The following is a 23,386-nucleotide window of genomic DNA, read 5'->3' as shown; positions in this document are numbered from 1 at the left end:
ATCACAGTTAGTTCTTCAGTCTTTTTCAAATCTTCCAAAGCAAAAAATCAGAATTAGTTTGCTAGAAATTATGACAATAGGGGTAGGTATTGATAGATTATGTAGCTGCTTAGAGAAGGTGTAAACCCTGGAATTCAGATGAAAGGGTCATTACTACTTTAACAAATTGACTCTTCACAAACATGTCTATTCTTTATATTGTGATTTAATATCAATCCCCTGTTTTTAAAATTTCTGTATAGGGTTGCAGAATCATTGGGCAAAAAAATATACAATTCGAATTACAAAATTTGTGAAAACCCAAGAATTATCCAATAGCTTTAGACCCATTTTTAATGGTATTTAATATCCCCTGCGTCTCACTGGTATGAATTGAAGTTAAGCCAATATTTACCATTGTAGATCTGAAGCATAATAAGTAGTTATCCTCTAATCAAGAATAAAGTGGATAATTCTAATAGTGATTTTTTTTTTTTTTTGCTTTTTCAATCTGGAATGCATCACTGATGGAATTTGTGGTTATTTGCCCTCCAGAAGTGCTTTTAATAATAATTCTCCTTCCTGAACCTTCCTCCTCAGATATTTCTGATGGCCGCAGTTTTGCAAACATAGGCACATGATGATTTTTATGTACGTGGCTTTAGGAGCACACAACAATAGCTTTGAGGTGTCAGGGTTTGATGAGTGCAGGAAAAACACACCTTAGCCAGGGTCGTGAGGGAAAGGGTGGCAGCAGCCAAACCCGCAGAATTTTCAGGGCTTGAAAAGCAAAACTGGAAACATTGGCAACTGCGGCTCTGATTGATTTGGGGAAGAACTGGAGCTGCTTTACTTTCTGGTCTGTTTTGACTATGAAATGTGGGCTTATTTCAAAGCCCCCAACAGGAAAACTGTCACTGACATTCTAGCAAATGCTCTAAGGCTATTTTCAAGACGGTGATGAAGGATGCCCCACGTAGGCCATGAGGAAATGTCAATAATGTTTTTGGTTGAAGAGGAGGCATTTGGGAAAATGATAAAAATAAGTAAATATCTCAAGCTTACCATTTGTCATTCTGAAGCTGTCTCCTAAAGAAGTGATCTTGATTCAGACTGAATTTTGGATTTAATCCAGCTGAGAAATGTTGTCACCTGGGTATAAACTCCTGGCTTGTTTTTTAACCCACACCCATCACCCCAGCTCACAAGGCCATATACGTAGTAGGAGCCGTTTTCTACACAAGTTAGTGGGCCTCCGGAGTCTCCCTGTTGAGAAAAAGCACACATGTTCAAAACATGAAGCAAAACGTTAACCAAAATAAGAATGCTCCTCTCCCGTCATAAGACTTTGAAGCTGTAATGATGTTTTTTTCCTGTCAGATAACTGTGCCATCAGATACTGCTCAGTTCTCAGACTGGAACTGACTCTCAGGTCAAATGATACCAAACTTTTTGGATGTAAGTTTTTGTTTGTTCAAGTCTGTGACATATATCTGACAAGGTCACATGAAACTTCCCAGGCATGAAAGTACCAGGCATTTAGAGCCTGAGCTCAGAAAGATAAAGATGTGGACCTTGGCATAAACGAAAACACTTGATCTCTCCCACATCCCTCAAAATATATTTATTCTGAGCTGGTTGGTCTAATTTTTTGTTGTATGGGTGATTTCGATTGTGAAATATGCTTGCAGTGGTAGTTTGCACCTCAGGAAGCATTGTTCAAACTCTTCCCTATTTTACAACAGTATAAATATGAACTTGCTTCACATTTGCACTAGCTGTAATGAAAAGAATTGTCAGTCTTGGCTTTCCCTGCAAGTCTTACCTCTGATAGTGAAAATCAGATTAGAACTGGTGCTCATGGCAGAGACCATAATAAAATTGAGAGAAAAAAGGCAAGTTTTTGGGTTATTATGACCCAAACTGCCTCAGAAGCCAAACTTCCCAGGCTAGTCTCTAGCTTCCATAGATCTACCTGTGGCTGAGTGACAACATTAGCTCTAGGGATATACATCTCAAACTGTACTGAAGAATGATGATGGCTGTTGAAATACACTGATGGGAGAAACAGATACATATGCAGCACCCTGCCAAAGCTATTACTCTGCACAGCCTGACTATTTACATAAAAAATTAGTGTTCAAGTACAGAAAAAGCAACAGACCTGACAAGAATCAGCTCTGGGTCTCTGAAGATTTCCTGCACAAAACATGCTTTCATCCAGTCTGTGATCATATGCTCTGGGCGCATTGCATTTCCTCTGCGAAATCAGCTTGACATTGGTATCTAACAGCTGATGGGATACTTCATCTATGGGATGTGCACCAAAAAAATGGAGTCACCTTCCTTCCAGTCTTGTTACATGTTGTCTTTGTTCAAAATAGGAGCTCGCTTGCCATTTGGATGGGAAGGGGGAAGAGCAGGAGGGATGTATGGGCTAGCCTGGGCAGAAAAGAAGTATCTGTCTGAAATGATAAAGGCTGGAATTGGAGCCTGGAAGCTTCACTCACAACACTGAGTTGTTGCCTGAACAAAAGCAAAGCCAGATATTCAGAATTTGGCTCTGATCAGCTCTACCCGTGTAATCCTGCTTTTCAAAGGTGCTGGTTGGCTGCAGCTACCACGGGTCCCAATGGGACTTTGAGCTGCTCAGCACTTCTCAGACTGGTGCCATTAGATGTTTTAACACGCAGGCTAATGAAACAGATGAAAACTGAAAATCATACAATATTTAAGGGCAATGATTAATTATAGTGAATCTAAAGACATAACTTGACATCTAAAGGCAATAGCCAGAGTTTCAAAGCGCTACACATCTGTAGATAGTTAAAGGTGGTTTATAAGTTTGGTTCTGCTTGAGTTACAGGAAATATTCGATTTCTGCAGCGATTTCCTGAAGTGCTAATAATAGCTCTGCTCAAAGAAGGAGCCATCTAGTTTGAACACGTACAGGGTACTTGATATTCTTTGTTGGGGAAAAAAAATTTCCCCTCATTCTTTTTAAGAGACACTTTTTATTTGGAACTTTTAAAAAATGTCCATTAAATTCTGTTGGTGCATTCTGATCAAATGAACACGCTTGTCTCTTGTGGACTTCAATGAGAGTTACATCAGAAGGGAGAATTTGGTCCTATGTATCGTATGAGGCTGTATCAGTCACAAAGCACTAGGACACCTACTGCAGCCTCAGTGACACATTTTCCTTCTGCTACTTTACAGCAACACATCAATCAGAACATGAGAAAATGCATTTTTCAGAAAATTGCCATTATCTTTTTTTAAGCATAGTAATTTCTCCCCTTAGGATTTACTGCAGGCAAGAAAGGTTGTGGATAGAGCTGGTTGAACTTGAAAAGCTTTGGATTTTTTTTTTTATTTTTCAGCGCATCTGAAAGTCCAGATGCTGCTTCTGAAAAGCTTTATCTGACCCAATGGGCTGGAAAACCATGTGAAAGTTCCTGTCTTTCTTGGTCCTGTCTGGAAACACACAAACTATACAATAGCCTCTCTCTTGATACCTTCTTGCTTCTATTGCTGGCTTCAGATGAAACCATGACAATGTGTGTCAGATGGCAAACAAAAAATGTGTCAGGGATTTTTTCAGAACTCTGAAAGGTTTGGTTGGTCTAGCAGCTGGAGATTTCTGCTAATGAGTAATTTCCATGGCAGGGTTTAGCTGTCCTTAGTTTTGAATTCCATATCTTGGTTTCACTAAGTGCCTAGGTCCACATTTGGGTCTGGCAATTGCTACTGAAAGTACCAGCCCACCGTGCCATGGAAGTACCCACCAGAATCCAGCTAGCCCATAAATACCTGTCTCTGTCTCGCCCCATCCAGAAATGAAGCAGTCAGTCCCAACAGGAAAGACGAAGTCAGGCAGACACGCTGTTTTCACATACTTTGTTTCCACTGCACAGTGACCATCAACTGGCTTCAATTTAAGTAGTGCTGGAGAGAGGATAAACAACAACAAAAAGTATTTGTAGCTAATTTTAATCCCTAGCCATCATTACCAGTCTGTGACCCAACCCTATGTAAAGCTGCATATATCTGACGTGCTATTTGCACCACGTGCTGGACCTGCCCCTATTTTCTTACCCCCACTTGCCAGTGACACCTACCTGCCCATCACAATTCACATCCCAAAGATTCAAATGGGTCTAAGCCACAATTTTGCCTAATTATTTCCAGAATATATTCTCAACAGGAATTTTACATTGACTTTCATTGGAGAGAGGTGCTCCAAACAACTGAGGTTGGAGGTAAGCCACATGAATATTCAATAAAAGGGATTTACCAATATCATTGTGTGGGACACCATCCTTCTCTCTGTATTTGTAATGTACAATGATCTTCTCCACATCAAATATTTGCTCTTGATGCTCTCTCTTCTTGAGGTCTTGCTTTCCAAGGGCTACTTGGAGATTTTCTGCTGGTTGTCTGCAAAAAAAAAAAAAGTAAATTACATGCAGACAGTGTCTTATCAGTGGTGGTGAAAACCTGCATCTTTAGTATCTGCAAGTCAAGATATTGCTTCCTGTTGTAGAGCATGGCCAGATTTCCTAAGATCATTATAGCAGGGCTTAGTCAGGGAAGTGGTGGTGTTGGACTATACATGTTCTCTTAACTTGTTGCAGTCATGAAATAAAATGATTTAAAGCTACATGAATACTCTTTTCTTTGCATTTTGGGGCAGAGTAGCAGTGTGCACACAGACTGTTATTGTGGCTGTGATGATGAATGGTAACTCATGGAGCTACGGGAGTGCAATTGCTTGCCATTGTCTGGGCGTACTTAAAATCATCTGTACTGGAATGATCTCCAGTGTGTAATTTACTAATTTCCATGGACAGTGGTTTCCAACCTGTTCAACAAAAATGTTGAGGAAACGTCATATTTGAAGCTAGCTGTCACATAAACAATTGAAAGTGAAAACCATATTTTGACTGTTCTGGAGATCTTAATTATGATGCAATATGTGATGTTGCTTATGGTATTCCAATATCCGCGGAGGTTTTCATTTCTTTGAAACATTGCAAAACTTTGTTACATTCCTCTTCCTCTCACAACTATTTTAGCTCATTTTAGGTGAGTGAGGGGTAAGTTTAAGTTGTTATTCCAGCAAGCACCAATTTTAAGTATATGTATAATTTCATGTATGTCTTCATTTTTTCACATATATGTTTTCCTTTCAATATGATTCCCAGCAATTGTTTGAATTGCAAATAATTTGAATTCCAAAGTGCCTTTAATAATAATCCCGATTTTTATACATTTATCTACCCTAGGCATAGGACATGCACTTACTCAATGCAGTGCCCAGCAGTAAGAACCCAGCATGCTTTAATTAGCACTCCACCACAGAAATGTGTGCTCCTTTTTGAAGTCTTTGTCTGCAGAGATGCCATCCAAGGATGTTTGCCAGCTGTAGTCTTAGCTCCACCATAGATCCTCTTGAGTGTCCTTTGAATTTCTGGTTGTCCACAGGTTTTGAATATTTCCTTTGATCCAGGTGGGTCTTTTGGGCTGTCTGTGGGCCATGGGCTCTCTTCAGCTGTGTTGGAAGAGACAACAGATGTATAATGCAGAGAAAACAGACTGGAGGAGTTAAGTAACAGGGGGTCACCTGCTGCTCTGGACTGCCTACATGCTACCAAACAGCTCACTTCTAATTCTTTACCTGTTCCTGAGCAGGGTGAAACATCACAGAAGTCCCATTTCACTTTGCCATTTTTTCTGATGTAGCACCAGGGTTTTTCATCCTCATCGGGATTCCTGAAGGGAACAGTTAAGAGCATCAGCCAATGGGAATGGGGAAGTTTCCACAAAACAGCGAAGGAGCTGAGGATGCTTAGGGGAGCAGCCTCATGCTCCCGTATGAGAGCCAAACTTCCAAAGATACTCTTTCATAAGATTTGGCAAAGAAGATGCCTGAGATAAGGGAGCAGGGCTTCTGCCATTTTACTATCCCCATATCTATCTTAACCCTAAGAAAAATGAGGGACTGATTCAGGGAAATGACGGCTGTTTCTGGAAGCCTCAAATCAGTACAGCAACTTAGGGAATGCACCTCTAACATCCTGGTATTTTATAGACAGGCAGTGTCTAGAAAGATGTGACATCTTAACACCATCTCTTTGCCAAATTCATGAGCAGTTTGTTCTCAGTGCTCTCTTGGATATAGACTTCTACAGTTGCTTCTTCAAAATATTACCTGCAGAAGTTATGTTCACCGATGCCATAAGAGTCAGCGTCTTCCACAAAGGCATTAATAGGGTAATCCAAGAGAATGTGGGAATTCCAGTGCAGGCAGGTCTTGCTACTCAGTGCTTGGTTCACTCTTCCTCTGTAATTAGAGGAGGCCTTTTCATAACAATCATCCAGTCCTGTAAGAAGACAATGCTGATATGAAGATGACTTTTGTGTTGTTCCTTGCCCAAAGTGGTTCCTCTTCCTTCCCTTCCTTGCCCTATGTTCATTTTATGGAGGATCAGAAGGACCTACTGGGTCAGGTAATGATATCCCTTATCCTACATCAGCCAGCAATAAGAGTAATGTCCCAACATCTGTCCAGCTTGAAGCTTCATTGACTTCAAATGCCTGAAACCTCTTTGCATGATAAAGACCTAGCAGCTAAGAGGTGCTCTTAATGCCATAGCAGAACCTCTCTGTCAGTGGCCTGGGCAAGAAATTGTATGTACCCTTCACTGATGGTAGCTGCAGAAGTCAGCCTCTTCCTCTGACGCTCTCCCCGAGGAGACGGGTGCCCTGGGTGCAGTCAGGTATTTGGTGCAATGATGGCATCCATCAGTCTGACTGCAAGGTGAAGCCAGCCCTTGGCCGTCTAGAGGCTTTGCCCCTACCCTCTCCCCTGGAGCTGTGACATACCAATCTCACAGAATCTCCCTCTGAAAGGTTCAGGGCACTTGCAGGTGAACTTCGATCTGATCCTGTGCCGTATGCAGATACCTCCATTTTTGCACGGGTTTGGTCTGCACGGTGAAGACGCTGTCAACGTGGAAAACACAGAACAACCTTGTCACTCTGCTGAACACTATAAAGCCACTCATATGCCTGGTGGAAACTGGGGAGAGCTCCCATTTAGCCTGTTGGCTTATAAACTCTTGAAAAACACTTACCACTGGGGGGTCTCACCAGTGAGTGAACCACCAGCCTGTAAATCAATCATGACCAGCCCCATGGATGGGAGCCATAGCAGACTCAGGCTGGATGACCAATGCAGGACCACTCTCTGCGGTGGGTTGCATGTGATGTCCCACTGCTAACCATCTGTAGTGAGGTGACCTCGTCACGCTATCCCCACTGCAAATCACTCAGTGGAGCCTTTTCTGATAGGGCTGTGCTCACCTTGTTGGCAGTTTGGTGTCTTGTAGGGGTGATTGCAGCTGCACTGAAAATAAGGCGGGGTTAATGTAATCAGGCAGTCTCCCCTGTGGCACCTCTTCTCTGAACATACGTCCTTCACTGTGGAAAACAGAGATGAGGTTCTTCATCAGCATTTGTGTGTGCACAAGAGCTGTGCCCTTGCAGGGATAATGGGAAGACATGCTTTTTCCTGACTCTCCGAGGAAGCTTTCATATGTCTAGTGTGGATTTCCCACTTGTTCACATTATCCATGGAAAAAAATCTGCAGGACCGATGAGCAGCTCACCACTGCCCACCTGGCAAGGGATATAGGAGAGCTTTCTGTACACCTAAAGTCTGGATACTGCATACTACTATTTCACTGGGTACTACTTTAGACAGACTTTGGTCTGGATGAGGAGCTAAGTGTAAGACCTATGAACAAGACTGCAGTGGGCTGCCAAAACCCTCACCCCAGCGAACAGTGGGTTTATAAAGCCCTGTGTTTGTTTCCATTGACAGAGCTGTAACAGTAACATTAGTCACCAAAATAAGCAGTGTAAGTTAGCAGAAGAGAAATTACCTTTCTCGCACGTAGTCCCAGCGTACGGCTCAGGGCAGAGACAGCTGAAGCTGCTTCCTCTGTTTTCACACCTACCATTGTTCTTGCAGGGGTTGGAGGAGCATGGGTCTGCTAGGGTAAGGATGGAGATCTTTTAGTTTAACTTTCAGCTTCTCCACCTCTGTCACCTGCTTTTTATTCTCACATTTTCTGACTGCAGAAGGCTACCTTCCTGGCCACAGCATCCTGTGTAACAGGTGCCACATTTACACATCAGCTCCTCAGCTGCAGGAGCAGCTATGAATTGCTACAGAGCCTATTGCAAGCTGTAACATCTTCAGGCTTTGGGTCTGGAGCTCCTCAGCTCCCTTTGCCATGTCTACGATGAAGCCATAATGGGGCAAGTCCCTCCCTTTGCTCAGGGCCGGATTTGCCTCTATGGCAGTGGCAGAAACAGGTGCCTGAAGAGCCAGAGCTGGCCCTGGGCATCTGCCTTTATGGTCTTAGTGTGGAGGGGTCTGGATTTGGCATTGGCCTGGTTGCAACGTGGCACTAAATCTCCCCTGGAAAAGCCATCCACCACCATTACACTGTATAATACCCCGTGTGGCTACTGCTGCAAGGGAGTGGGCATCTGCTGAGTGTCACTTGAATACCACTCCTTACACCATGCTCAGCCTCTCTACTCCAGGCTGCCAGGAGCAACTGGTGTTGGGGACAGCCACATACCAACTCTGCTTTCTTTGTACCAGGGGATGTTACAGGCAACTTTCCTGTCTCTCCTTTTGTGTTCCCTGAGCAATCTCAAAGATCCTTTCCTGCTCTCCAGAAGTTTGGCCAAACAGAAAAAGAAACGAAAAGAAAAAAACCCTGCAACTGAGAAAAAAAGAAAAAAAAAAAAAAAGGAAACCTGCTCTACATTTGGTTCCCAGCATAAATACAGAACATATATCCCATGAAAACAGCAATTACATCTTACAGTGTCTATAGACAAATAAGCCTTAGCTTTTTTGTAGTAGCAATCAGAAATGTTCTGCATGATCAGAATCCATCCTGTGAAACCTGGAGATAAAACACAGGCTCCTTACAAGAGAAATACAAAGGAGAACACTGCAAACAATCTTCCTAACTCATCCTTTGATGCAGGCGTTTTGAGAGCAGGCTGGCAGCCAAGGCCCTCCACACTCACGCTACAAGCGCAGGGCTGGGATTTTACCCCTTCTTTGCCTCCCTGCCCACCCCTCAGAGGTACCTCTTCTGGTATCGCTGTAGCCAAAATATGCCTCAAACCAGTCAGGGTCCTCTGAGGGCTGCTGCTGGAGGAAGGGGTCCTGCTCCAGTTGCGTGTACTCATCGTAGTACTCGTAGTCGTCAGCCTCGTCTGCAGGGAGGGGTGAGCAGAGGGTTGGAAGAAAGAGAGGAATTAGAACTGCTAAGAGGAGAAAGTATCAAAGAAGTTATCCCCTGGGACAGACAGTCCTTTAGTCCTTCAGCTCATTTGGGATGTCAGGGGGTTTAGAGCTTGCATCATCTTGAGGACCAAAGGTGCCGTTCAGCTCTTCCTTGGCACAGGTAGAGCTCACCCAGCACCCATCACAGCCACCCCTGAGCACCACCAGCCCCAGCTCTGTCCTTGCTGCTGCTCCTGGAAGGCGCTGGGGCCATGGCTGCTGTCCTGCTTTCATTGGGATTTGTTTTCAGTTTGTGGCCAGCCATAGTGATCAGGGCCATTAGCAGCTAAATGCAGGGCAGCTGACCCAGGCTGGCCCACAGGTGTGTTCTATATCATTAACATCAAGCTCACTATAAAAGAGAGGGTTTGCTAGGAAGAGGTGGGCCCTTTCTTGCTCTCCTTGCCTCTTCTCCCTGTTTGTTGTTATTCCTGGAGCAGCTTGCTAGTGATTTGTGGATGAGTACAATTTTTGTCTGGTTTGTGTTGTCATTTATATTGATTTTCTTCATTTCATTAAATCTGGTTAACTTCACCCCATAAGTCTCCTTTTCTTTTTCCCAACTCCCTTCCTCATTTGGGGAAGGGACATTGGGTGAGAGAAAAACTGCTATTGTTTAGCCCTGGGTGTGGGCTAAACGAAGACAGCTGCTCAGCTGGGGCCATGGCTGCTCAGCTGGGGACACAGGTGGCAGCCGGGATGCCCCGGAGGGGACACAGGTGGGGTGTCTGCAGGTGTGGGGACAAGCCCCCTGTGCGGCACCATAGCCAGGGAGATGCTGATGGCTGTTGCCAGCACAGTGAGGAAAGGAGATCTGGATTCCTAGAAGGGGTTTTCTTTGTCCAGCCGCTTTGATCACCCGTGTCGCCACTGCTGCAGCACGTGGCAAGGCCTTCGCTGGCGTGCAGGTCCCTGCTGCATGTGGGGACGCAGAAACCCATTTTGAGGGATATTGGAGGTGAGCAAGGGGCCAAGGCACCTACACACCTATGTGGCTCCTCGTCCACACAACCCTTTCAAGGAGCGAGGGCCTGGCGCAGCAGACACGTGCTGCAAACCCTGTCCTTGCCTCAGCAGGGCCTGCAGCCTCGTGGGGCGGCAGCTCTGCCAGCCCACGTCTGGGGGGTCTGGCTGATTAAAGGGGGCCGGCAGCTCCTTGCACAGGTACAGCTGCTGTGGGTGGAAGCCACTCCGGTGTTTCAAAGACAAGCTATGGTAATGAGCAAAGCTGAGCTACGCACAGAGACGTTTTAAAAAGCTCTCCCCTAGGGCCGGACCGATGGCCCCATGGATAATGCTCTGCCTTGAACTGATTATCGACTGCATTATCTTAGTTTTCTCTCCTCATTCATTCGCTTGCAGCCTTTATCTTTATTCTTTCTTTGCTTCTGGGAGAAAAAAAAAGAAATTCCACTTTTGTACAATGGGTGTTTTGTATTTCATATTAAAATAGAACTGTCTTTTTTTCTTCTTTTTTTTTTCCTGCATGCCAACTCTCGTTTCTCAACAAAAAAAAAAAAAACAGGAGGAAAGTTTCACCTCATTTATTGCTATGTCAAGTCAAGACTCCTTTTCCTCAGCTCATTATTTCCACAGGAGCTGAGTCTTGACAGTGTGCAAGTGTTGCAGAAGTGTGTGCCTTGCTGAGGAACAGAAGGATCTCGCTGGAAGATAAGGACATTGTCTACAGTGAACAAAATTAAATTTAATGTGATGTAGTTAAGAAAGGAAAACAAAAAGATGGTTTTGCCTGAAATGCAGCCTGCAAGCTGACTTTGTTGGAGGGGAGATTTTGCAAGCGGACTTGAGTGTAAGGGAATTTTCTGAAGGAGTCTGATTTTGTTTCCCCTGTTTATTTTCAAAATCTTAGTGGGGAACATTGGCTTTTATTCTGCAGATGCTTTAAAGAAGTATTCTGAGGGATGGGGTAGCCCTTTTTATGGAAAAATATATCTGCTAAAAGTTATGAAGGTTGAACAGGAGAGTTATGGCTGACAAAAGTAAACTGCAAACATGCCCAGCGTGCTTTACAGAGGCTGGTGAGGACTCTCTTGAGTTGACAGAGGCAAAACAAGTGTTCCAAATGAGCACAAACGGCTAAAACCTTGTAGGAGCGTCTACCATGATTTTTAAACCAACTGCTCAGTGTTAAGAAATGACAGTACTGTCAGATCATTTTGTTACATTGGCATTATTCCCTAGCAATGGATTAATGGTTTATTAACAACACTTGTGAAATTACTTGTTGACCCATTATGAAGTATTTTAAGTGCATCTTTGCGGTAAAACCCAGTTGGCCCAGTTCACATTTTGCAGGACGTCTCCTTCTGGCGGCTCTGTGAGGTGGAGCACAAACTCCTGTTTGCACTGATGGGGCAGTTGACCCCAGACAGTATTTGGGAGAGGCTAATGCACACCTGAGGCCAGGTTTGCCCCTGGCAGCATGCCTGGGTGGCCAGGGCTGAGGTCAAGTGGGTAGCACTGAGTGACCCCCTCACAGGCTGGCAATTACCATTAGGTGAAAGTTCGTGACCAAGCCATGGAGTTAAGGGAGCGTGTGGAAAGGGCTCAGAAAACATCAGCAAACTCTTTTGGGAACGCTGATGCCCTCATGTGAATAGTGGGAGTTGGGAAGCTGAGCTGCCTCGCTGGGAGACCAGCCAAGGTGACGTGAGAGTGCAGCTGATCTGAGAAATCACCGTCGTCCCTGCTTGCTCCATCACCAACCCTCTTTATGAAACTGTGAAACAGAAGTAGCTTGTACAGGCCATGTGAGTGATGCTTCCCATCTACCAGCTCCTCAATGTCCTCCCCAGCCGCACAAAGCAGTGAAAAACAAAGAACAGAAAACCTTGACTTGGGTACATGACATCAAACTTAAAGATGTCATCTTATTTGTCATTGCTTCAACACTAAAAAACTATTTGGCTTCCACATGTCTTATTTAAGAAATGCTCCCATTCCATTTTTTTAATTATTCATAACAAGCCTTAGGTTTAGTAAAGCAAAAACAACACTTTTTTTATCTGAGCACATAATTAACGCACAAAGTCTGATACACTGGTTGATTTAAACCTATTACTAAATCAGCGTGTTCATTCTTTGTAAGTGATGGAAAACCTTAACATGCTTTAAAAAAAGCAGTGATATGACATTTGTCACTGAAATGTGACTATTACATGAAATTAAATTAGACATCCTGCATGCAAATTTTCAAAGAATAACTTTCCTCTGTGTAGTACAAAAAAAATCCCCCCATAATTGATAGGCAGAGATTGACTTTTAAAGCTTCAAATCAGCTTTGAGGTCTGGGTGATCTTTTAAACTGCTCAAGCTTTCATCTGCAGTTTTTCACATTGCCAAAAGCTGTCAATCAAGTGATGGATTTCTGATCAATATCCCCTTGTTCATTAGCTTGCACGGGCTCTCTGTTACGGCGAGAACAGATATCCCAATGCCGGCAGTCACACTGTTTTCAAAACCTTCTCTGGATCAAGTCATGACTAATGTTCCGAGTGGGAAAGTGATGCATTAGGATGCCATTGAGTGACCTGAATTGCGAGGTAACTTTGTTGGACTGCAGTTGTCAAGATGAGTGATGTGCAAAGTTAAAGCCTATTGCCAACGTACATCAAGAGTGCCAGAAAGTACCCAGCATTTATTCAAGCTCTCAGAACCTCTGGGGATTGACTGAAATCTGGCCTAATTTAAGCAGGATGAGTTTTCCTGCCACCTTTCTAAATACTTTTTGTCTCCAGCTCTGAGAATAATGTAGTGTTATTTTTATGAGGCTGAAATCCTGACTGTATTTTAAATAATGAGATGTTCCCCATATAATTCTGCAGAGATGAGACCTCACGGTATTTCCTCCCTTCCACGAGGGCTGTGGATGGGAATATCTGCGGCTTCAGAAAGGAATTGCGAAAGAAGTGAGAGCAGCTAACAACAAAGCCAGCAAGCCTTTCAAATAGTTTTGTGGCTGCTACTTAAAAGCAGTTTTACAGCACCTTTTCCTTGGAGGGATGAGTGCTGGGTGAAGGCGGGTGATGATGGCTGAAGGAGTGGGGACTTGCAGGAGGATGGGGAGCGGGAGATTGCAGGGACAGTGGAGGGACAGAGGTAAGGACCATAGAGCATAAGGGAGGGAATGAATTAAGAAATTGTGAAAGCTCCCTCATTGAAAAGCAAATCAGCTGGTTTGCACAAGGTTTGTGCATAAAGCCTGAAGCCAGCTACATGGCTCTGTGGCCAAATACTTGCCGAAGCTAAATACTGAGCTCAGATGCATGAATGATTTGGATATTTGTTTTCCACACACATCCTGTTAGAAGAGCATTATTGACTTGGGGCAAGAAGCTGTGCTGCATGAACTACAAGGCTGCTGGACTCGCAGGTTTGACCTGGAAGCCAAAATGCCACTGAATGAACAGGAATGTGGCTGAATAATGAGTGCTTAGTAAAAGCCACACTAAATTTTGCAGAAAAAGGAGAAAAATTAATGTAATACTTTATTAGCTATAAATTATAAACTCAGACATAAGAGTCACTGAAATCAAGAAAAGGAGGCACAGGGGCTTACCTGCAAAAATACTAAACCTAGCAATAAAACCCAAATCCTCTACATAGTCCAAGTGGGCTGCAAAAGGATGTCTAAATCCTCACACAACACCTACAGATCCTCACACAACATTCATCACAGCTTTTCTCTTAGCAACATCTCAGTGCTACATAGCCTTCAATGATTTTCATTTGCATGAGCTTGTAAACACTTTTTGAACCTTCTTGCACTTTGGAGAAAAACTTGCAGAAATAAGTTCCACAGTTAGTTGTATGCTGCAAGGGAAAGTTACCCTTCGTTTGTTTGACCTTCAATCTGCATGCACAGACAGACTTTGTGCTTATCCTTCTGGGAGGTTTGCAGCCCAGCACCATGGCTTCTCCTCCAGCTGGCGACCAGCTGTGTCACCCATGGGTCCCCAAAGCTGTGTTGAGCACAAGAGGCCACAGAGTGGCAGAAAAGTCCTGGTTTGGGACAGATCTGTGGGTTGCAAGAGCATTCTAGGAGTACCCCACGATCAGCTGCAGATTGGTACCAGTGCTATGCCTCTGTTTTGGGCTCCAGTGTGCCAGACAGGCTCCTGGCTGGGACTCGATGCAACATTGTCTCCTGCACTGACATGGAGCACATGTGGAGGTCTGAAAGTACTCACCATGTTACTTGTCCAAAGTTAAACAGACCTACTTGATCACAGGCCTTATTTCAAGCTCAGCCAAGTTGTGCATGAAGTTAATAAAAGTCAGCACTGGACACTAGCGAAGGCTCTTGATGGACCAGGTCACCAGCCTCTCAGTTTTGTATTGTATGCACAAGTTAAAATGAAGAAATGGAAACCACTTACCATTCAGCAGGTCAGCCAGGAAGAAGAAATGGGAAGCCTGCATGATATAAAAAAGGGCAGAGAGTCAGTTTCTGGGGAAAAAAAAAGCAAGCACAGAGCTTGGTTTTTGGCACAAAGTTTCTGTTCACCCCAGTGCTGAACATCTAGATAAACTCATTACCCACTTTGGAGCTAACTGGGCTGGATTTTAAGAGCTCTTTCAAAAGATGATCAAAATGTCTTAAAAAGCCCACTGCTCCCAAAAACCCACGTGGGAGCTCTGGCCTTTCTGAGCATCCAGCCCAAGCCGCAGGGCTGGTGGGCTTTGGGAAAAACCTGTCCTGAACAAGTTAAATTAACTCTTTGCTTATGAAGAGACCATGCACTGACTATTTGTCTAACTTCTCTGAGATACTGACAGAGGCCACGCCCCAGCCGGCTGCCAAAGCTGGAGGCTGGGACATGCTCGGGCAGGGCAGAGCTGAGGTAGGGTGGTGCGGCACGGCCCAGGAGCCTGCACCTGGTGTGGCCAGTGGGATGTGGACCTCTGAGCTGGAACGCTGTCAACAATCTTTGGATGGAGGAGAACATTTTTGGAACTTTCCGTGAGGAAATGCCGTGTGTCCGACCTCCGACGTGGGGCTCCAGCCTTTCCTGTTCGGCTCATGATCAAGGGCAAGTGACAAAAGGGAACAGAAGAAGGCAGCAAACAGCTCTCAGCCTTTGAAGAGTGTGGGTGAGGTTTGTCTGAAAGGAGATGCACTGACTCCACACCAGGACGCATCACCTGCGTGCTGATTTCAGCTCACTTTCCCTCTTGCTCTAGATCCCAGCTGCGAAAAGGAGTACCTGCCTGTGATGAGTATACGCATGCTAACAGCGGGTGTAAAGAAGATTTGGACCTGCTATTCTTCATCCCTCACGTGATTTGTCAGAAGAAAATGTATTTCCAAACAATTTATCACACGTAATAAAGACAGCATACATACACACACGCTCACACAATATTATGTGCACCTACGCATTGCTACAGACACAATTAACTGTGAATATATGCCCTCTTTAGTTGTGTATTATATGTAGAAATGGTATATAGAAGAAAGGCATTCTCAGCTAACACTGGTTGTGACTAAGAATGAACGAATCAGAAGCAATGAATAAGAAACAGGACAAAAAGAAAGCTCAGAATTCACATTTGCGAATATTATCTGGAATATATAAATGAGTTTTTGCTTCAGGCACGTTTGCGTCCCTCTTGTGTTTGAGCCAGGGAGAACAGACACTCCAGCTCTCCCCTTCCCACTGACTTTAATGAGCGCGATGTCCCCTGAACCGCTCTGCGGAGCCCCTTTCCAGGTGCACTTAAGTGAGCCACACACATAACTAAATCCTGTGCAGCTGGAAGGACACACGCTCACACAATTGCCCCTCCTGAATGAGTGCGGAGATGATGGTAAATGAGAAGGCTGTAAAAGCTCTGCCCTCGGTGTACATGTTTCTTGAGTGCAGGTACAGGCTTCGTCAGATCCTTTGCCAGACCCCAATGGAGACTGTATAAAGAAAAGGTCTAATTGCTCCATTTACAATTAGTGGTAGCATTCATCCATAAACACAGACCAAAACAAACCCTGCAAGGGTACTCCTTTCTTTTGGAGGAACAGATGAAAGAAAGAACAAGGAGGCAGCAACAGGAGCAGGATGAAGCAAGAAATATTTCATCTCCCTCCCCAGCTCTCTGCAGTGCCTCGTTGCGCTGTTTGCCTGATGGGATTGGAAAGGGTTTGGGGGCAGAAGGTTTGACTTCAGTGAGGTTGCTAAACCTTTTCTGCACTCAGGGCAGCCCTTGGCACCACACAGGAATGCCGGAGGGTTTCAGCCCAGGCAGAATGAGGTGTGGGACGTGGCTGCATCATGCTCTTCAGTGCCTCAGCTTCCCCCATCTGTAGAGCAGAGAAAGAAGAAAGATGAGAGACCTAGCACTTTGCTGTACAACTTTCTTTTGCAAGTTACCCACCTACCCCTCCTGTCCAAGCACTCCTCCGTGGGCAGAGCTGACTGCAAAAGGGCAGATACTCCACTGCAATAAACTGGCGCCCTAGAAAATGTGCAGGTTTCCAGTGACAGCCTTCTGAGGAGACGGTGGCCTGTACTCTAGGGTGACTGAGTTCCAAATTTTAGTTCCCATTTTTGGATGAAGGCTTCTATCTGCTGCCACAGTACAAACGTTACTGGGAACAAAAGCTTCTGGAGCACCTGGCACAGAGAGTCCAAGAGTTAAACCCAATCTTTATCGTAAGGCTCTGGTGTCTTGTTTTGTCCTGGGGCTTTTTCCTCTCATAAACCTGTCACAATCTGCAGCAGCAGAGCCCCAGGGGATGAAAACCCAGGCAGAGCTGACCTCTTGGTGTGGAGACTTTTCTCCTCCCTCCCGAGATCCACTGGACCACTCACCAGACCACACTGTTTTTGATACATTTTCACCCCTGCTATCCAACACAGGGGCAAATTTTAGCCTTTTGGCTCCCTGCACGAAGCTTTCCATGGTGTTGTGCAGCAGAGGAGGTAGAAGTGCTCATCTCCTTCCCTCCTGCCGACTTGAGCTTGCCCTTTCCTCCGTGCCATGAGGGGCTGTGGGAGGTGGGATGCAGGATGGGGGATGTAGGATGCAGGATGCTGGAAGGAAGATGCAGGAGGGGACTGTAGGAGGGGGCTGCAGGATGGGGGCTGTAGGATTGGGGGTCCTGGATGGGGCTGGAGGTGGGGGGGACTGCAGGATGGCGGCTTCAGGAGGTGAGTGCAGGCAGGGGCAGTGCAAGCAGGGCCTCCTGCCTCCATGCCGTATTTCTCATGGCCAGCAGGAGGATCTTGTCTTCTGACGAGGTGCAATACTGAGCCCAACCGGGAGCTGGATTCAAACAAAAGGAGGAGAAAGGTGGGGGGGGAAGAGAAGAAATTAGACTGTGGGGGTGGTTGCACCAAACAGTCTCCTTGCTGCAGGTCGACACTGATACTTTGTGTGCTGTCTCAAGAGGGAATGAAATCGCTGGATCCTGTTCATACCAGGTCCGCAGAGATGGGAAACGAAGCTGGAAGAATTTGCGGAGAGCAATTTTAAATTTTATTACTTTAGGCTCACAAAAAAAAAACACCCTGAAAAAAAAAAAAAATCGGGGAGAGACATTTTACATGGGTACCGGTGCATTGCTAAGTGTGGAGCTGATTACATTTATAGGGCTCCTAGAAAAAAATGGTGGAAAAATGGCTGAAACGCAAAATATCCTAATATCACCCGACCTTTGTTGTTGTCATCATCGTCATCATCGTAATGATTAGCACTTCACCAAAGCTCTTCCTCCAAAGAACTGTATCAAAACTTTTCTAATTAGACTTTGTACCAAGGTTAAACATTGCAAATGCATGATACTCTCCATTTTTCCATTTCGACTCCTCAGGAAAGAGAGATGAATGAAATGTAATAGATTTCAAACAGTAATGCCAGAACTGTGAGCTGTCTTGGTCTCAGGACAGAATCCTATGGCCCTTTCTCAGACAAAAATGTCCTGTTAATCTCTGGCAATTCTTTCTGAATAAAGCCAAGAAGATCTGACCCCAAATTGAAGGCAAATTATTTACAGCTGCCAAGGGCATTCTGCAGTTGAACTGTTGATTGTGTCTCGGGTACATTTGCTACCCCGTATTACAATCAAAAAAATAATCAAAACACAAAATCAGGTGGAGCAACTGGCAGCACAAAGGTGACAACCCAGGGTCAGGCTGTGAATTTCCATGTGTACAAACCAGAAGTAATTCCAGAGAAAAGTGTAGCTACCCAAGCTGCCTTGACAGATGAGCAGAGGGATGAAAACTACCTCTACAAATGCACACACCTTACAACAAAGCACTACAGGAGTTCAAAAATTAAACTGCATTGATAGGAATTGGCCTGTTCACTCAATTGCACTAAGCTGTGCAAATTCTCCTGCAACTTGCCTTGAAGTGGCCTCTACAGCAGCAAAACAAATATTGCCCCTTTAATTTGTTCTTCTGTGCAGTCACAGCTTTGCAGCCGAGGAGGTGGGATGGGGATGAACTGGAGAACAAGGATGGATATTTGATCAACTTCCATCCACGACTGACATAAGGCATGAAGGAGCCATGAGGGCAGACACAGCTACTGCCTTTTCGTAGTGAACCCCTTGATCCCGCTGACAGCTCTCAGTGGGAACCTTTGTCTGGGCTTCTCGCCAAAGGAGGAGGGAATCGACAATTCTGATGCTCTTACAATCGGCCAGATTTTTGCCTGCAACCATCTTGGGTAGTGACAGTCTTTGAACTTCAAGGGAAAGTGGCTTTTCCAGCAATGACATTGTATTTCTCAGCCAAGGCCATGGTTGCAGTATAATGAAAGCAGGGCATATTATCATCTGGAGCACACATGCAACACATGTTGTATTCTTAGCCTGGGAAACCATTCTCTGAAAGGATTCCACCAAAACTTCTGAGTTCTTCACCTCTCTGCTAGCAAGACATCTCCTGCCTCCACACTGAACTGCAACGTGTGCCTCAGAGTAAATGATATGTTCCTTACCCAACCGGACCCAGGGTACCCAGAGAAGTTTACATTTAAAGTCTTTATTTGGTTGATTATTCAGTTGTGAACCTTTCCCATGGTAGCACCTGATACAAAAAACATGGGGATCTAGGAAAAAAAAGCAACAGCCCTCGGAGGTGCTGCTGAAACCAGCTTGGTTCTCTGCACAGGAGTTCCCTGCTCCTGTTTTCCAAGACATCAAAGTTTCCAAGTTAATCTTTGCACTGTGAGAGATGGCCTGGTAGCAGCTGGCTGTTTTTAAAGTTGCTCGCTGGTGGATGAGGTGTGCTTGTGCTCCCAGGTGGAAAACTGGGTCAGCCTTGGATGACATGGCAAGGGGAAGCTACACAATCTGTTTCGAGGGGGCCGCAGGAGCCAGCCTTGTCACACTAACGCACGTGTGCTGTGCTATCAAACGCCTTTGCAGCCCGTGCCGGGAATGCAGGTTATACTGCTAGACTTAAAGCTTATGCAAAGTCATTAAGTCCCTTTAGTTACACGGGATATCAACCTGCACGCTTCAGGGCATAAGCTGATTGCCCTCGGGGGTCAGCGAGGAACGCTTCCCTCTCCGAGAGCGCCGTGCGCAATTAGCTGGGGGCGCTCCCAAGGCTTTGTAGCTTTCCTGCTGCATCAGGCAAATTTAGGCGAGCGCTGCAGAAGGGCATTACACCTGATGGGCCATGAATTGAGATGGGCTTGACAGCATTCGCTTCTCTTTGCAGTGATCAGTTCACGACACAATGGAGCATAAAGCCCTCGTGTGAGTGGTGCGGCGCTGGAGGGAGAGTGAGGGGAGCACAAGTGGGAGTTTAATACAGGAACAGATCCCTTGGTGGGTAGAAAAAGATGTCAGAGTTTGCTTTGGGACACCCTAAAATGTTAATCTCCAAGCACCTGAGGCAAGGAAAGACCTGTCCTGCTGGTAACAGTTTCCTATCTGCTGTGGGCCAGCTAGGAGATAGGCACCAATGATAAGCTTGCTTTGCAATTGTTTGATCTTAATGTGATACTTTAATCCTTCCCTTTCCGCTACTAAGTCTACTTGGTTATTGGACTGGGCATGTCTAGTGACTTCAAAACACTTTCCGTCACAATTAAGAACACATCAATTTTTTGAAGTTCCAAAATATTCAGTGAAGAGCCACCTCTGCTTTCTGACTCCTGTGTTTCTTCCTCTCTGCTGCCAGGGGCGTTGAGTTTGGAGGGAACACTGATAGGAGAAAAAAAGCCTGATATGAACATCTATTGATTTAAAAATCACTGTTTTTTCTTTCAAGCATGTGCTAAAGCATTCTAGAGCGTTGTTAAATGGGAGCTGCAGCATGGGGTATGAGCAGCTCTGTCACCAGAGTGTTGTGGGACCCAAATTGTTCTCACCCTGTTTCAGATTTCTCTAGCCCAACTCAGCACAACGTTTAAGCATACCATTTAAATTTATGTGTATTTCAGAAAAGTTGCTTCAATACAAGCCCAAGTCAGGGAGGATAGGCAGATGAATTGCTGTGTCTGAAAGTTGGTACAACCTGCTGCAGCAGAGCTCTTTGGATTTCTTTTTGGCAAAGTAAGGAATACTTAACAATACAACACCTTATGGCAGTCACATTTCTACCACAGTATCTTGCTGAGCAAAAACGTATTGATTTCTCTGAAAGTTCCTGTTCATACAGTGCTGATGTGTGTATCAGTGAGGACCTACTGTAACTAAAACCAAACAAACAAAAAAACCAACCTGAGAAGACCTGTCATGTCTGAAGATAATCTTTGGGGCAGTTGCATCATATATGCTAAAATAAAGGACCAGATTTTGTTATCCCTTGCACCCACCATGCAGCTTCTTGCCTTTTATGGAAATAGTTTGGATTCACGCAGGTGAAATGAGTTTCTCTTCAGGTGATATGAAAGAACCAAAAGGAATTTTTTGCCTTAGGGTCCTGCTCCAAACCTGCCAGGTCCATGAATGTCTGAGAGCTTTCCTGTTCTATTTTGACTGACTCGATATGAGCTACTGCCTAAATCTACGTTTGACCTCTACTGTATTTCACCAATAACATTTATTAATCAGAGTGTTACTTATAAAAACTCCTAAAACCAGATTGAAATGAAAATGAGAATGATGAAGAGAGAGAGTTCTGGGAAAGGATGGAAATAGGAATTTAAGGGTGTTTTCCTTGTTTTCAGCGAAGTCAAAAGTCTGTTCTTTTTTCATTCAAACTATTTCAGTGCAACTTTTTCTTTGGAACAAATCATTAAGGTAAAAATGTCCTCTTATAACATGTTTGTCATGCAATGGTCACGTCATGGCGACTCATTCCGCTCTTTTTTTTCTGGGATCCATGCCAAGTGCTAAGCCAGAAAACCTTGTTATATTAATTATGAAGAAAAAACATGTTTTATTAAAAACTAGCCTGCTGAATATTCTGTCGTGCTGCTTTTCAGTGACAGCAGAATTGCTTTTGCATTTTAGCAAAGTTAATGAATTTTCTGGGGAAGGGGGAGAGATACACTGCATTTTCCACAGCAATATTTAGAGCAAAGTCAGATTAGGATTGTCAAAGCTAATGAATCAATCTAACACTTAGGACTAGTTAGGAAAAATCTGTGCAAGACTTCGTGTTGTCTAAGACTGCACCTACCTCTTCCTCACTGAGTGTGAATTAACACAACCAATTCATTATGAGCTTATTTATATTAGATTGGGTTCCCATAATGTCTGTAAAACTGGCATTGAACTACCCTAGAACTGATCCCTTCAGCAAGCTGCCACATGTCCCGGTGGATCAAGTATGCTGTATCCACTGCTGTCAGTGGATAGATAGTCCTGATGATACACTGATTAATAAATACCTTATTGTGTTGCAAAAATCACTGATCGCAAATTCACCAAGCTATTCAAAAAGATCCATAACCCATTAAAACCCCTCGCTATATATTTTTTCCCAAAGGACTCAATTTAAACATGTCAACATCTGAAATTTTGCAACACATTTCACTAAATACAAACCTGCATGCATAGGATCCGTTGTTAAGAAAGCAGAGGTTTGAAAGAACCTCAAAGTCCTTCTTAAGAAAATCTACTTGATCACAGTGCTTGGAGGGACAAAAGAAATGTTTTTAAAACTGACTTTTAACTTTGCCTTGGTTACAAGTCATTCTTTCAGTCTTCTTTAAAGAGGAGATGAATAAATTTGGGAAAGTACATGAAGCTGTGCCAGAGCAGGGTTCTGGCTGTCTCTAGCTACGTTGAATATTTTGCCATTAACCTTCCTCCCGTGTTAGTGGCAATGATAAATCAGCCATTCAAAATATACAGCTGGGGCAAATTTTACCTTTGATGAAAGAGCTTGCAAAACTGCCAAGCCAGCGCATACTCCTGACCTGTTTGATCTGATATCTAGTCCCTTCAGCACAAGATGAGCAGCCCACACTGCAGCCTGAACGTGGCGGGTCATGGCAGCAGGGTGGCCACTGAGCACACCCAGATGGACCATTCCTTGTCACTGCAGATTTCTGCTGAAAAAAACCCATGGGGCTTCCCTCTCATGCAGCATTTCACTCAAATACCTTGCTGTCCTGAAACACAGATATTTGGAAAATGCTCCAGCTGCCTGGGAAGGGCTCAGAAAGCAGCAGAGCTGGCCCGTGGCAAGAAAAGTAACATAAAAACATACTCACGCACAATTGTGTGTTCCCTAGGAGAATGACCAGTGGAAGAACCTGAAGGGTCAAAGCACTGTTAATCATCCTTATGCTCGTTTTTTCTTGAAATTAGCTTTTTCTTCTTGCCTATGTTTTTTCAGGCAAGCCACAATCATTCGAGGGTGAGCTAATTCAGTGCAAATAATTAACTGTGCTTCAAATATTGTTTAATGTTCAACAGATTGCCCTGATCAAATAAGCTCATCCTGTCCAGATAATAACTTCATTGACTGCTGGTAAGTGTTTCAAATCAGTAAGTATCAAAGATGGGAATAGTGTAAATTAACAATGAAACAAAGTATTTTCCTTGTATAAGAAATATTTTTTGACTATTATTGTCAATTGTAAAAAAGTATGAAT

General features: G+C 44.3%; 1 protein-coding gene across 1 annotated transcript; it reads right to left on the bottom strand.

The window, feature by feature from the left end:
- Nucleotides 1-1,068: 1,068 nt before the first annotated feature.
- HABP2 (hyaluronan binding protein 2) lies at nucleotides 1,069-23,142 on the bottom strand. The gene is made up of 14 exons (XM_068397455.1): nucleotides 23,114-23,142; nucleotides 23,003-23,072; nucleotides 14,758-14,794; nucleotides 9,160-9,288; nucleotides 7,929-8,036; nucleotides 7,348-7,464; nucleotides 6,868-6,987; nucleotides 6,194-6,365; nucleotides 5,660-5,754; nucleotides 5,287-5,527; nucleotides 4,277-4,419; nucleotides 3,793-3,927; nucleotides 2,144-2,289; nucleotides 1,069-1,245 (listed from the first exon to the last, which is right to left on the bottom strand). The coding sequence occupies exons 1-14, from the start codon at nucleotides 23,140-23,142 to the stop codon at nucleotides 1,069-1,071; spliced, it is 1,719 nt and encodes a 572-aa protein (XP_068253556.1).
- Nucleotides 23,143-23,386: the final 244 nt, after the last annotated feature.

This window comes from Nyctibius grandis, chromosome 4 (genome assembly GCF_013368605.1).
Source record: "Nyctibius grandis isolate bNycGra1 chromosome 4, bNycGra1.pri, whole genome shotgun sequence".
NCBI lineage: Eukaryota > Metazoa > Chordata > Aves > Nyctibiiformes > Nyctibiidae > Nyctibius > Nyctibius grandis.
Note: the sequence above shows the minus strand (reverse complement) of the source record. Positions and strands in the feature narration are given on the sequence as shown.

Excerpts from the sequence above, each read along its gene's own strand:
- HABP2 (XM_068397455.1), bottom strand. The coding sequence starts at position 23,142 with ATGATTGTGGCTTGCCTGAAAAAACATAG. Across the intron at positions 8,037-9,159 it reads CTACAGCGATACCAGAAGAG|ACCCATGCTCCTCCAACCCC; the intron begins GTACCTCTGAGG and ends TTACCCTAGCAG. Across the intron at positions 7,465-7,928 it reads TGGGACTACGTGCGAGAAAG|TGAAGGACGTATGTTCAGAG; the intron begins GTAATTTCTCTT and ends TGTTTTCCACAG.